This window comes from Eucalyptus grandis, chromosome 9, assembly GCF_016545825.1.
Source record: "Eucalyptus grandis isolate ANBG69807.140 chromosome 9, ASM1654582v1, whole genome shotgun sequence".
In the NCBI taxonomy this organism is placed as follows: Eukaryota; Viridiplantae; Streptophyta; class Magnoliopsida; order Myrtales; family Myrtaceae; genus Eucalyptus; species Eucalyptus grandis.
This window is the reverse complement of record NC_052620.1, coordinates 26,949,928-26,963,865: the sequence shown is the minus strand read 5'-3', so window position 1 is coordinate 26,963,865 and position 13,938 is coordinate 26,949,928. Positions and strand designations below refer to the sequence as shown.

At 41.2% G+C, this 13,938-nt stretch overlaps 2 protein-coding genes across 2 annotated transcripts; both read right to left on the bottom strand.

Moving 5' to 3' along the window:
* Positions 1-558: 558 nt before the first annotated feature.
* LOC104418914 (proline-rich protein 4) lies at positions 559-2,723 on the bottom strand. Its single transcript, XM_010030391.3, has 2 exons — positions 2,446-2,723; positions 559-1,637 (listed from the first exon to the last, which is right to left on the bottom strand). Exons 1-2 carry the CDS (start codon positions 2,597-2,599, stop codon positions 871-873), a joined length of 921 nt encoding a protein of 306 aa, XP_010028693.1. The 5' UTR covers positions 2,600-2,723; the 3' UTR covers positions 559-870.
* A 5,773-nt stretch (positions 2,724-8,496) lies between these two features.
* Positions 8,497-13,613, bottom strand: LOC104418913 (translocon-associated protein subunit alpha). Its single transcript, XM_010030390.3, has 8 exons — positions 13,432-13,613; positions 12,620-12,778; positions 12,480-12,530; positions 12,120-12,208; positions 11,274-11,351; positions 10,908-11,111; positions 10,411-10,482; positions 8,497-8,856 (listed from the first exon to the last, which is right to left on the bottom strand). Exons 1-8 carry the CDS (start codon positions 13,499-13,501, stop codon positions 8,806-8,808), a joined length of 774 nt encoding a protein of 257 aa, XP_010028692.1. The 5' UTR covers positions 13,502-13,613; the 3' UTR covers positions 8,497-8,805.
* Positions 13,614-13,938: the final 325 nt, after the last annotated feature.

Sequence of the window (13,938 nt, the reverse complement as noted above, 5' to 3'; positions counted from 1 at the left end):
GAGATCTTGGCATTTCAGTTCTCAACCATGCAGCAGCAGTTTATAATGAGCGTGCCACATTGATTCAACTGGCTCTTTTTGTCAAGCTTGCGCATGATTCTCACCGATTTTTTGTCGAAGAAACCTCGCCGGACATTTTCAGCCACCTTAGTCAGTGAAGAATGTCTGCCTTTCTTTGTCTCAAATGCACTTGAGAGAAAACTCTGTACCATACCTTTACGAGCCCACAATTCTCCTTCGTAACCTGATGCTATTGCTAAGCAATGCTGCCAGTCAACTTGGGAGCTCGGGGAACTGATTTAGTGTTATGTGCCCGATGAGGAGATTACAGGGTATTGATGATTTTCTTGACTGATTCATGCTAGTGGATCTATCTGACTTGTGCTTCTAGCCCAGTATGCTTGATGAACTCAAGGGAATATCACTCCATCATATGATGGTGAAGAACTAAAAGCTATTACAGAAGGCCATTTGGAAGATTAACAGAGTTGATAATAAGCTTGAAGAGACCATAGGTGATTGAGTTACTCGCAGAAAAATGGAGAAATAGATGGCTAATATGTTCAAACTCTTAAAATTGTTCACATTAGATAAACACGATTGCTTCACAATACAAGGTTTAAAATCTAAGGCACTACAAATGCAATAAGTCACACACACACAGACAACTCATTATTGGCATAAATAAGTAACAACAGTACACTGGTCTTTGCTTTTCACTCATACTCTCGTCTCGTGATTCTCTAATAACACAACTAGTAGTGCTCCTATTATTAAGGCATCATTGCAGAAGCAAAAAACTCTCAAATCAGCCTTCATTTGATCAAACGAAGTTCCTCCTCGTACCCTGAAGTCGTGTTTCAACACTCTTTAAAGATGTGGTACGAAGGGAGGCAACTCTTTAAATTTGGGTTGCTCGGGAGGGATCTCGGGGAACGGCTTCTTATAGAACGGAGGAAGGGGCTTGACGAAAGGGAAAGGCGGTGGCAGTGGCTTCTTGAAAATAGGGAATGGCTGTGGTATCGGTTTCTTGAATGGCTTTTTCAATATAGGGATGGGAGGCGGGAGTGGCTTCTTGAATATAGGTATCGGAGGAAGCGGTTTCTTGAATTTAGGGGCAAATGGAAGAAGTGGCTTCTTGTACACTGGTAATGGTGGCAGAAGGGGCGACGGGTATGTCGGTATCGGAGGTGGTAGCGGTTTCTGGTAAATCGGTACTAGGGGAGGGAGAGGCTTCTTATATATAGGAGGGAAGACCTTCGGCGGGAGAGGAGGAAGCTTCTTTGGAGGGAATAATGGATGACCGAAGCCCTTCCCCGGTAGTTTGAACTTAGGCCACAAGAAGGCAGAAGCGCACGTTGCTGGGGAGAACTTTAGCTTGTCGGCCAACCCATAAGTACGTTTTGTATGAGTAACGGGCTTAAAAACTATCTTGGAGGACTTGGGACTGCCATAAGAGGGACACGGTGTGGCCGCTGCACTGTGAAGCTGTGCATAGCATTCTTCTTTCGACTTCCCTTCGACAAAGATCTCAGGGGGAAGCAGTACCTTGAACTTCCCTTCTTCATTCAGTTCTCCTACTCCTCTTCTCTTGTATTCTCCTTTGGGCGTGAGGCAATTGATCGACACGCGAATCCCTGAATAAGAAAACATCATTAGAATGGCCATCTCTTTAGCTTCAATTGCTAGATTATGCGCTTATAATGGATCTGCAGTGAGACAGAGGTCTCTGTTTTTGTGTTGCCTGATGGCAAGGTTTTCTGTCTGCACATCCTGCATGCTCAGTGTTCTCACAATGCATGCATTTGCAAAAAGAAAAATACTTGGAATCTACAGTTAAGAAAGTAAACCAACCACCGATGCCTATCATAGGACTTCCTTCCACTAAGATTCCAGAAATATTTGTCGCTTAGTTTACTTTCTTAACCGTATGCAGATGGCTCCGTCCAAATAAGAATAAAATGGATAGATTTGATCGAAGAAGACTTCAACATGATCGTATGCAGATGATATCAAATCATGCTCTCCTCCCCAAGATTGTCCATAATTCCGCTCTAGATCATGAAAGTACGGGAAAAAATATGATATGCAGCTATCAATTTTAGAGTATGTTCTGTCAGAAGAAAATATTTCTCAGAAATATGTAATCCGGTCAGGAGCACTGTAGTAGGATCATTGGGTGATTTTCTTGTTGCGGGGGCAGTAGACAGATAGCTCAAACCAAATTGTGAAATGAGCATCATCGAAAAATCTGCTTGCGAGATGGTAAACTGAATTAGAAACTCGCATCCTCTTTGTTTTAGTTTGTTTCAGCAGGTGAAATGAACCCCAGAAATTCATCTCGAGCTCATCAGGTAAACTAAACAGCTCGGCGCAAGGCCAAAGTTACCACCACTGTGTATGCATCATGCACAATGCTTATAGCAACACGACCAATTGATGTACCTGAAAAGGCTTGCTTGGCATTGATGTTATTCCGTTTGCAATCTGCACATTCTCCTATGCCAACAACCTCGACCTTGTCCTCATCTCCCAGGCAGATCCTCGCGGCAAACAGCAAGGGCACCAAGCAGCACAGAAGCGCCGGAACAATCCTCATAGGGACTTGACAAAGAAGCAGCGGATAAAATTCTAGTTATGGATGACAGAACGAGCTCCGCTAGGCCATGTTATATAATGATCCTGAGAAGCTGAGATTGAACTGCAAAAGCCTCACACCATGCCACAGTTATTGGCCTCACATGAGGACAGTAGCACATACCATCTCCCTTGCTTGCGGCTAAGTCGCCATAATCTTTATTGAGTAAGCTCCCCAACTGCCCAAGAAAAAAGCTCTGCCTTTTTCTGTTGAACCAGCTCACTTGCTGTCATCAATAGTCTGCCTTTTTTTTTTCTGGAAGAGACGGTGTTCGGGGTGTATTAATTTCTCGCATCTCACACAGAACTTGAAAACGTGTGGCTCTGCCAACAGCTCTAGAAAGTATGCGACCATTTAAGGCATTTCGAGTGAGACAGATGCAGATCAACTTCATTCGAATGTGAATCCAGGGTATCATGTCAAACCGATGTTCTTGCCGAGTCATATGATTCAACAACCGAACATGCCTTTACGACAGTACATGCCTTTACGACGGATCACATGCAGACTGCATGCGGACTAGGTAAGTGCTGGCGTTTGAACCAAAAAAAGAACATTAAAAAAAAAAAAAAATCTCAAAAATAATTGAAAAATTAAAAGAAATTTAACATTCAAATTTTTTTTTTTAAAATCATATCAAACGATTTCTCGTTATTTTTATATTATGAAAATATGGATTTTGTGCAGTTATCAAATATGTTTGATTGCTCAAAAACTCGTCAATGGAACAAAATTAAAAAAAGTCATTTTTGAACAAAAATTATTCTCAAAAACAGAATTATTACCAAATTTACCTTTAATCATACAATATAGTTGGTAATTATTGATACCTAAATTTTGGTGATCCGTTTAATCATTTATTAATTGCATAAAAAAATTAGAGATTAAATTTTAAACCTTAGCAAAAATCTCATTAAATTGTATAGCATATAGGAGCATTTGCATTAATAGTAATAGGATTTATTAAATTTTAGTTTAAAAAAAAAAAAAAGAAGAGGAAACGAGATTGGGCCGGTCTGGAACCGGCCCACCTTCTTTTTCTCTTCCCTTTTGTCCACCTGGGCTGGCTCACTCCTCTTTCCCCAGCCCGGCCTCTTTTCTTCGTCCTTTCTTCCCCCGCTACCTGCACGCTTCCTCAAAAGGGAGAACAGTACGGCAGGGACAAGGAAGGTGCAGAGCGTCGTCAGGTAGTTGGCGGTCGGGGGCAGGGCCGGCAGCGGGAGCTAGCACGGCAGGAGGCCAAAGTTGCCTCGGCTGAGAGTCCCCCGGCCATCCTCGACGCAAATCACCGACCGTGGCCGACGCCCGCGGAACCACATAGTAATATCTACCCCAACACGCATGTATATTTCGACCAACATTTGACTTGCGATCTCATTAAGAAGATTTCCTGGTCGCTGCATAGAAGATAGTGATGGGACAGACCGGATGCTGCCTCAGTACCATCACAACCTATGCAGCATAAATTCCCTGAAAAGCACTTTCATCTCTTTTCAGTCTCGGCAAAACCGAGGACAGTAGCATCGGAGGGTCGTAGACCGTGAGCATAAGGAAACGAAATAGTGGCGCAGGCGGGTAGCCGAAGTTTAGTTCCATCAAAAACAAATTTAGAGAAGGAAACCATGTTACTGCAGTTTGATTTTATAGATTTATTGATGGAGTCACCAGGCCACGTGAAAAGCCTATATTACCTTGGCATACGACTCAACATAAGTGTGAAATGCAGGATCTTCCATCAATGGCCTTGTCAGTTGGCAGTTTCAGCAGCCCCTCTGATCCCCTTTCAACAACTCTTCTTGACTAAAACCAAATTATGCGCTACTATCTTAATTTGGCAGCTATACAATTTAAGAAGTTCTACTGAACTCGCATCAGAACTCTTCTAGTATCATCACTGCAATTGAGTAAAGGGCTTTCCTTTGAACAAGGCCCCAATATAACAAATCCAACCAGGTTGTTCCATCATGGATCACTAAACCTTTCATACGCTATACTGTATCTGGCTTATGTGCCGCAGAAAGTCAATTCCCACCAAAACAAACCAGAGAAGCATTTGTCCAAAGCAGAGTATTTGTCCAAAGTGAATTGTAATTGTCAAGGGCATACTTCACCACTCAATCTCATTATAAGTATTTAGATGCAACAACTGGACTCCATAAAGATGACAGTGTACAAAATTATCTACAAATATTATCATTCATTAAATCCCAAGTAAATTGACCTTGTGAAAAACAGAACCACAAACATGCACAAAGGTGTGCAAAAGGCTTTTACTGATATGTCCGTCACCATACCATATATCAGTCACCAGATAAGTGATAACTAAAAGCAAATGAGTTCAAAGCCTTTTTACCTATACTTCTTGAGAGGAATCAAAGGGTCGGGTCTCACAGCTTCCAAATCAAGCTTCAATTCCTTTGAAGATGATTCTCTGGGATGATCTTTGGCGTCATAATATCAAAGCACCTTCAAGTTCAACAATGAGAAAATGAGGTGCGTCAAACTTCCATAATTACCAGTCTAAGTGGTGCGTCTTTGCTTCTATCATAGAAAGTTTAGACCCACAAAATCCACCAACTGGATAGATGTCATACTGACATTCAATACCACACAGAGCAAGTTCCAGCATATTGCCGTATGCCTCCAGCAAATTAGTCCAGAATGTCCATCAGTCACTTGAGAGTAATCCCAGTCAGCACCAGCAAACATTCTCCATTTGATGTTAATGTTCTTGACAGTCACTCGGCCCATGAGCTTTCCAGAATCAATAGTATCTTCAAAACTAGGACTGCAAGGTTCGCTTTCTGCTGACTGTTTCATGCTGGACATCTCACAGATGTCTGCAACATGGTTTTCAAGAATTCTTAAAAAAATTTCTCTATACCATCCACTCTCACCTCTTCCAGCATTAACATTTTTGCAATTCCACTTGTGTGTTTCACTATTGGCCCCAAAAGATCTTTGCCTGCAGATAACTCTGATAAGAGGCATCGGATGGAAATACAATAGCCTTCTATAAACTCAGGAAAGTAATATTTCCGAATAGATGAGGCCTGACTGCTTTCCAATCCTACCAAAGGCACTGACCCACTTACTAATAGCTTTGACGTAATGTTTCAGGAGCTGCAGTATCAAAATCGCATTTCTCTCCAAGAAAGCTTTCCTCAGTTGATTCAGAATCATATTAGCAAGTTCTACTCTCATCTGAAAGAAAGCATCCTCACGTATCTCATACATCGATCCAATCACCATGGCTTGACTCTTCGTATTTGCGCTTGAAGAGTGCACCTGAGGGGTTGAGGGGGCAAGATCACCAAGAGAAGTTCTTATTTCAGCTGCCAAATGATTCCTCTCGTGTTCCTCTTGAAAGTTATCCACCTTACTCTGCATTTGAACAAGAGATCCTTCCAAATCAGGAGCAAAAAGCTGTTGAAGTTGTGTGACAATGTAGCCAATCCTGTGAAGATGTCACACATTGTAATAACCACTGAGAAGCTCAAGTTCTGATGCTGAGCAAAGGAGGAGCCCAAGATCTTGCGCTCTTATATCGTAATCAGTGTCAATAGAATCTCCAGAAGTTCATTGGAAATATTGAAGCAGGATGCAGCTATAGCACAGGCACCATAACAATTGTCCAAGGATGACTTGACAAACCACTGGGCTCTTTAGATATGGTCCGTAGCTCAAACCAGCGTCGACCAAGTTTAAAGAAAAAGAAGATCTAGGAAGCCGTTAGCAATCTCTTTTCAGTGAAGAACATTCACCAGAACCTTCAGTCTCAGAAGCTGGCAAAGTAAAGAAAGATGATATTGCATCCAACCAATCCAATCAACCACTATGGCAATAGAAGTGCCACATCTGACAGTGATGGACAAGAATCCGTGGAAATTCACTTGATCCCACATGTAGGCAAAGTCAGAACCAGTACATATTTGTGCTCATAAGTGTATGGTCTGAAAAAAAAATTCGATCAATTCTGACTGTAATCTGCAAAAGTGAGCGTGACTTCTGGTGCTAGGCACTCATATTCGCCTGTAAATATGGAAAGCAATAATGGAGGGGGAATGGATGCCTGATGTTGATGGTTGGTGGTGAAGACGAGTAGGAGGAGTTGCTCATAACCCCGCCTTTATTGGCAAGCATTGTTAAATGAAGCACGACTTCATGTTGGACTTGGACATGCATCGAAACATAACAAGTAGTTGTAGCGGCAGTGAAAAGAGTTCTATTCCTGAATCCGGTCCTGCGAATCTTCCGAGGAATCATACCCATAGTTTCATGGCTGTTCTGTAAAGTTGTCTGTGATTATTACTAGAAAAAAGCTTTAGTGACGAAATATTACTTATGTTTTTAACTTTTTGTAGATTGAGAATTGTAAATAAGGGCATTTTAGTCGTTTGAAGGATGATAATTCAAAATTTACACATCAAAAGTCAAACGGCTCTCCCTCTTCGTTCCTCAAAGCTTTTTTCCAAGGAATACTCAAGTAGCTCCATGATGAAGACAAGGGGAATTTTCAGGAGTTGAGGGATGAGCAAGAAAACGTTAGCTTTGGTCGTCATTGTATAGGTGCAGGATGCAGAGGTAAATCTTTAATGGTGCAGGGAAGAATGAGGAAATGGAGAAGCTTCTCGAAGTAAATGACTTCACGAATAACTTTCAATCTAGAGTTAAGCTTGAACAGAGGGCCTAGGACTTGTATTGCAACCACATTTTCGAGGGAGACACTACAGGGCGTCCTATTGGTCGTCCTATCAGTCTTTGATGCGAGAGTATTTTCTGCTTTCCTTTTGATGGCAGAGATGATATAGCGAAGCTGTTTTGATTGGGATCAGTTTATTGCTCTGGACTTTTACTCTCCTTTTTCTACAAGAGAATGGACGGGTGATAATTTGACACCCTTCTGCAATTCAAATTCCAAGAGTTCTTATTCGATGTTGACAACTTCTGTGCATCTGAGTTCCTGTAATCTTGGCATGTATCTAGTCAGCACTGCGTTTGAGGTGGTTGATGATGGGGGGTAAATCCTGCCACACTGCTAAAGGGCGTAAATTTTCTTCTCTGAAGATTCTGTCCGTTGCCAACTACACCGCTTCTTCTATCCTCTGTATGATTTGGGAGGAGGGTCCTGTTACTGGTGCTTGGGTTGCCGAGAGAGCATATTCTTTAGCTGTTTCAGAGGAGGGGAGCAGAAATAAGCTTATGGGAAAAGGATTTGAGTTTGCCTCCATGTCAACTTTAAGAGATTCTGGCGACCCTGCTTCTGAAATGCATCAAGGGATAATAATGAGCTATAGTTTCCTTATGCATTTGCATTTATCCTCTGCTGTAGTTATTCTTCGGAGCTATGGATATAAAGCCTTAAAGTGCCTCTTGAGTCAAATGATAAAAGGATTTACAAGAGTGGCTTTTGAGGATGCTGATTCTTTGAAAAAACATTATATAGGCCAGACATCAATATATATGCAGTGTGATTGTGTAGAGAATTGTTATTCACCCTGATAAGATTGACAACATCAACGGCTTGATACAGAATGAATTTCCTGGGTCATGGTTTTGGGTCAAATTGAAAATTAAGAAGTTTGAATTGCTGAATGTCTCAGATATTGACAGTATTAATGGTGCCAATCTTTTTTCGCTGGCTCATGACGAAGGCAAGTTGTGGTGTTCACTCACTGTCTTGTCAGATGAAAAGTTTATTTTGATCTCATGTTGCAATTTACAATGAAACGGGGTTGATGGGGATAGTTCACTATGTAATACACTCTCAACCTGCTAGAGAAATAAATCAGTTAGCTGACAAAATGTTATGGCCTCGGGCCAGCAGCATAAAAGTTAAAAGACCGACAGGAAAGCAATTAGCGAAACAAGCATATGTGACTATGAAAAACTCTCGGTTCAAGAGCAACTGTTTCCTCCCTATTTCAAAAATACAAGATCCCGGTGAAAAGCCTCTGACTTTAAGAATATCCATGACGAGAAATGTTAAAAAGTATTCTTCAACATGCTACAACAGCTAGGCAGATCTTTTGTAAATCTAACTCCGAGAACTAGCTCAAACTCCTGCTCTCTCAATTATCCAATCCCAATGCCTAGTGCGAGTCTCACTAGCCTGCTCTTCTCAAATTATCCAATGCTTCGTGCACCTGAAGTTGCAGGATGCCTATCTACTTCTTCTTCTTTGACTTGCTGGCTAGAGACTGAGTATAAGCAGTTCCCTGCAGAGAATTATTACAAGCCATTTCAGAAAACTATATCATGGGTAAAAAAAGTATATCAACAACAGGAGGAACACATTCATGTGAGGAAGAATTTATCATTGGAAATCACCCCTCAGTATAACTTCATGGCTCATGCGACTGAATAGACATGAATGCACAATACGCGGAGGGTAGATGAACAACAATTAAATGTTATGTTGTTCTGCATCAGTCTGCTAGTATTTTCACAAATAGTCAGAATATAGCTAAATACTTGCACAAGAGTCGTATACTTTGAACACTCGTTTCCTCAAAGTTCCAGGTGAATGATTAGCATTTGCTCATGAAACCTGTTTGAACCATTGGGCACTATCTGGTACAGCAATAAAATTAACTCTATGATGCACACGGTGCTAAATGAATTACTCATTTACTCATCCATCAACCAATGCACCTATTCTGGCTCAAACGTCATTCACATAAAACCTACACAAACTTTCTGGAATAACTTTTCTACTTTTGCCACATAAAATTCAATCAACTTTTCTTCCAGTTTATTTGTAGGTTTAAATACAGGGACATAAAAGTACACATATTTCCTTGTCAACTAACAGGCCCCATTTCCTCTCCATTTTACAGATTTTTGTAGTAAGCATGAGACATAGACTTACTCTCTCAATCTCAGTTTCTTAGCCAAATTATTACTTCTGGGTGTGCCCTACTCTAGGAACATGCATTATTTTCCTCTTCTAGGAAAAATCACTTTCATGGGAATTTGAATAACAGACTTGTCCCTCACCCCCGGAACTATTTGGTTGTTGCTGTAGGTAAACGATGGAAACGACAAATGAAAATAATCTAACACCATGAGACCACCCTTCCATACCATGAAAAGCCAAGCCCAAACAGGTTCTACTGCTGATAAACAAAAAGTTTACACAAACTTTTGATGTAAGAGAGCGGGGTATGGTCTCTTGTCTACATGGATATATGGCTATACAACACTAGGGGAGTTCGTTTAGAGGATTTTGAGGGTGAAATAGAACCAGGGAAACAAGGACCACAGCCTTGTGATCCATGGAGAAAAAAGAGACTCTAAATTGATATGTAGAAAAGAGAGAGCAAACACTACCACACTATGGTTAGACAGACAGGCACATTACTGTATTAAACAAGATGAATAAGCATATTTGATTTCACTAGGGAGAGTAGACCCAAGCAAAAGAAGGGAAGGGAGGTCTACTACATTCAGGTACAGAAGATGGTTTGGCAATAGAACAGAACACATTCCAAAGGTAAGGGTACTTTAATGGTCATAATGCAACCATTACTGTGCTCACACCCAATGACTAGCAGCATTGCTGTATGTGCTATCGACGACATTCCCAGGTTGATATATGCCCAAGACAGTAGCAGTTCTCTCTAGTCAAGATACTAGGATTATAGAAAATAATATCTCCAAAGAAGGCACGGTTCAAGTGTCTCAAACAAAAGACTATTGAAATGGAAGAAAAAGCATTTATTGGAACAGAAAATGCAGCTATAGGAATCACGCAATCATGCAAAACGCACCTGAAGCCATTCATCCATTGAGGCATCAGTTGCTCCAGTTCCCACTTCAACCTTGGGTGCCCTCTTGGTTTTCTAAACGAACAGGGACACAAAGGTCAGTTAGACTGTTGGAGTGAGCCAATAAACACAAAGACCTTGATGCACAAATTGAGATGCAAGGATCGTGATATAATGAAAAAAATCAATCGTCGCCCTTGGAAAAAAAAGAAAAAAAGAAAAAAAGAAAAAGAAGGGGTCAAAACATACTCAGCCATTTCCATTGTCTCGCACACCGACAAGCACACGTGCATAATAGTATAGATAGCATCATCAATGAATAGATGACAACAAGTTACGTAAAAGTTTTAGATTAAAAAAGTATATCACAAAGGGACAAGGAGTTGATCAAATTATTAACTCATTGCATTATCCACGAACAAGAAATCCCACAAACAGATTGTGATTGTCTATAGACCATATCTATTGTAAAGGACAGAATATACTCCAATATCCATTACCTTTGAGAATTGCTGTATCCGCCCTTGAATCCATAAACCAAGGAAGACAAGAAGGGCAATCCCCAGAGTAACAAGAAAAACAGATTCAATGCTAAGAAAACCGCCAACTTCAACAACTTCAATTGTTCCATTGTAAAAGATGCTTTGATATGGTTGCTGGTCTATCTCATAGATAATGGTGCCCACGAGATCAAAATTTCCAGCCTGCAGGGAAAACATAACCACTTAAGCTCTCTATACATTCAAGTCATAGATTTGTAAGTGCTTGTAGTAGTGAAAGAATAAACACACTAGCAAGGAGCACAGACAAGATTTAACAATTGGACAGTAGAAAATACATATGCATAGATATTCCCAGATATTTACCTGCAAGAACTTGCTGACAGCAAAAATATAGGGAAAGGTAGCCTGAGCGGAAGCTGGAACTGAAGCATTGTTGAAACCCTACAATGGAAAGAAACCAATAAATGAAATGCCTGACCATTGAAGCAATTTGAGACATCGAAAATTAACAGAGAATTTTGCTAGGAAATTTCAAGCACAGATAAACAGCAAATAAATAAACCGACAGAGTATCACAAGCTCCAAACACAGCATTCTTCTTTTCTACAGTGGTGGATTCCAACATGATCGTAATGTTTCTTTCTTGTCTGATGAAAGCATCCAAAGAAACAAGCATAAATGCAGAATATTTACATAAAGGACATAGGCATGAAAGACAAAAGTAATGAACAATTTAGAATAAAAGGAGAAAAAGCGGATTCTACAGCTTGTCAGACATTATCAGCAATCATGATTTTGCTTTTCCCATTACAACTAAGCAGAAGTAATCCAGTGATGTAACACCAAGGAGATTTCAAGTTCTTTACAAAACCAATTAATTAAGTTAACAACCTCTCAAATAAATTTGCATCGAGACTTGAGCCTAATGTTCAAGGTGAAAATCCACAATTCCCAATTGTACAAAATGACTCTAATTTTCACATCAATACGTTTCAAGAGTTATTGAGCAACCAACCAGCAGCAACCGGGGATGAAGAGTGAAAATTAAAAATAAAAAGGGCTTTGCAATATCGAAACTCTCTCTTTCTACTTTTTCAGTCATTAGCCACACAAACTTTTACAGTTGTGCACACTGGAATTCAGTTGCAGATGGATGAGGAATCAGTGCATACAGCATCTTGCACTATTTACAAGCACACAGAAACTTACCTGAGTACTTAGATTTTGAACCAACACGCTATGATCAAAGTTAAAATGAACACTGGCCTTGATGGCAATCACATTTACATCTGAATCTCCTGTAATGATTCACAGAAAGAAAGCTTAGTTCCAGAAACGAGCTTAGGAAAATAAAAATAGGAGAATTAATATATATATATATATATATAGTAAGACAAACCCAAGGCCCCCAACAGAACACAACCTCCAGAGTGATTGCTAGGAGCCAAGAGTGTCCCTTGCATTGTATGATCCACATGGACAGTGCTAATTTGAAACAACTGACACATGATTAAGCATGTGATGCATCAAGATAATGGATGTGATACATCAGAGGAAGAAATCCACTACCATCATTTTTCATCCCAACAAGCAGTTCAGTCTCTTCTCCTGCTGGCACCACTGCAAGACAGATTTAATTTTAAGATGAGCAATCTTGGTCGTACAAAAGCAAAATAGGAAAATACGCGATTATTCCAGAAGATTCTCACATTTTGCGCTGTTTTTCGGGAAAACGGTAACCGTGGTTACACCCGGAGCCGGGCTGAAGTTTCCATCTCCAAAGTCTTGGACATCTTCACCAACAATTCCAACTTCGCCTCCGTCTTCAGCAGCAACATCGCCTTCTGAATCCGATTGGCACCTGGCCACTATCAAGTAGACGATCCATACGATAAGTACACCAAGTTAAAGAAAAGGCTTTTGTCCTGAAACTCGATATCAATGAGAAACACGATACCACGCAATCCTATACCGCAATTGAAGATGAACAATTTGAACAGACGCATCAAAGAAAAAGTCAAAGGACAGCAAAGTCAACAACACCAATTCCATTAGCAACACCAATACACAGACAGTTAAACAGAGATTCTAACGTTCCAACGACATGCAATCGCATAGTACATTCGAAAGCGCTATTCTTCTCTAAAAATCTGGGAAACGAACGAAGCTCACGCACGCGCTTCTACGCCACACGCAAGCCGACGCCGCGAATCCGCGCACAACGAAATTAAAGGGGAAAAAAAAAACGAACTTGATGCCGATTCAGAATTCAGCTCCCAGAGAACACTAATCGAGGAGATAAGGATCCGAAAAAGCGAGCGAACTTCATCAAGAAACGAAGCCGAAAACACAGATCACAGCTCCCGCACAACAGATCGAAGGGATCGCGCCGCGCCAACGGGAGAAAAACGTCGCATGCAAAGGACGCCGCCGCGAATCCGAATCGGGGAAAAAAAGAAGGAAGAAGAAGGACGACGACGACGGCGGATCTAGGGAAGGAGGAGAGGGCGATCGAGCTAACCATGGAGGAGAGGGGAGGCGAGGAGGAGGAGGAGGGCGAGGAGGAAAACCCTAGAGCTCGTCATTGCCATCGGAGGCGCAGCAGCTGCAGACTAGTCAATGCTCTCTCGCTCTTTTCTATCTTTTTTTTTTGGGGCGTGTTTTTTCAATTTTTCCGGGGGGCCTTTTTCGCCTTCTCCTCGTTGCTATTTATCGACGGGGAATCGCACGGGGTGCTTTTGACTCCCTCTCAAACCCGAAAGCGAGATCAAACCAACTCCCCCTCCGGTCTCGATCTGGGACATCATCATCGTATGGTCTGCGCCGTCCGCGGAAGCTGGGCTAAGCCTAGGAAAAAACTAACGTTGGACATTGTCGTGGCCCGCCTTTGTCTTGGGTGTTGCCCCTGCAGAACTCTATTCGGCCCAAACATAATTGTGCCTATCAAAAGTTTCATTTTTCCCGGACACCTTTGATCCGACTCGTTGAAAACATGGGACGGAAAAAACCGTGCGTTTGTTCAACGAAA

Excerpts from the sequence above, each read along its gene's own strand:
- LOC104418913 (XM_010030390.3), bottom strand. The coding sequence starts at position 13,501 with ATGGCAATGACGAGCTCTAGGGTTTTCCTCCTCGCCCTCCTCCTCCTC. Across the intron at positions 12,531-12,619 it reads CCCGAAAAACAGCGCAAAAT|TGGTGCCAGCAGGAGAAGAG; the intron begins GTGAGAATCTTC and ends TCTGTCTTGCAG. Across the intron at positions 10,483-10,907 it reads GGATACAGCAATTCTCAAAG|AAAACCAAGAGGGCACCCAA; the intron begins GTAATGGATATT and ends CTGTTCGTTTAG.
- LOC104418914 (XM_010030391.3), bottom strand. The coding sequence starts at position 2,599 with ATGAGGATTGTTCCGGCGCTTCTGTGCTGCTTGGTGCCCTTGCTGTTT. Across the intron at positions 1,638-2,445 it reads TGCCAAGCAAGCCTTTTCAG|GGATTCGCGTGTCGATCAAT; the intron begins GTACATCAATTG and ends TTTCTTATTCAG.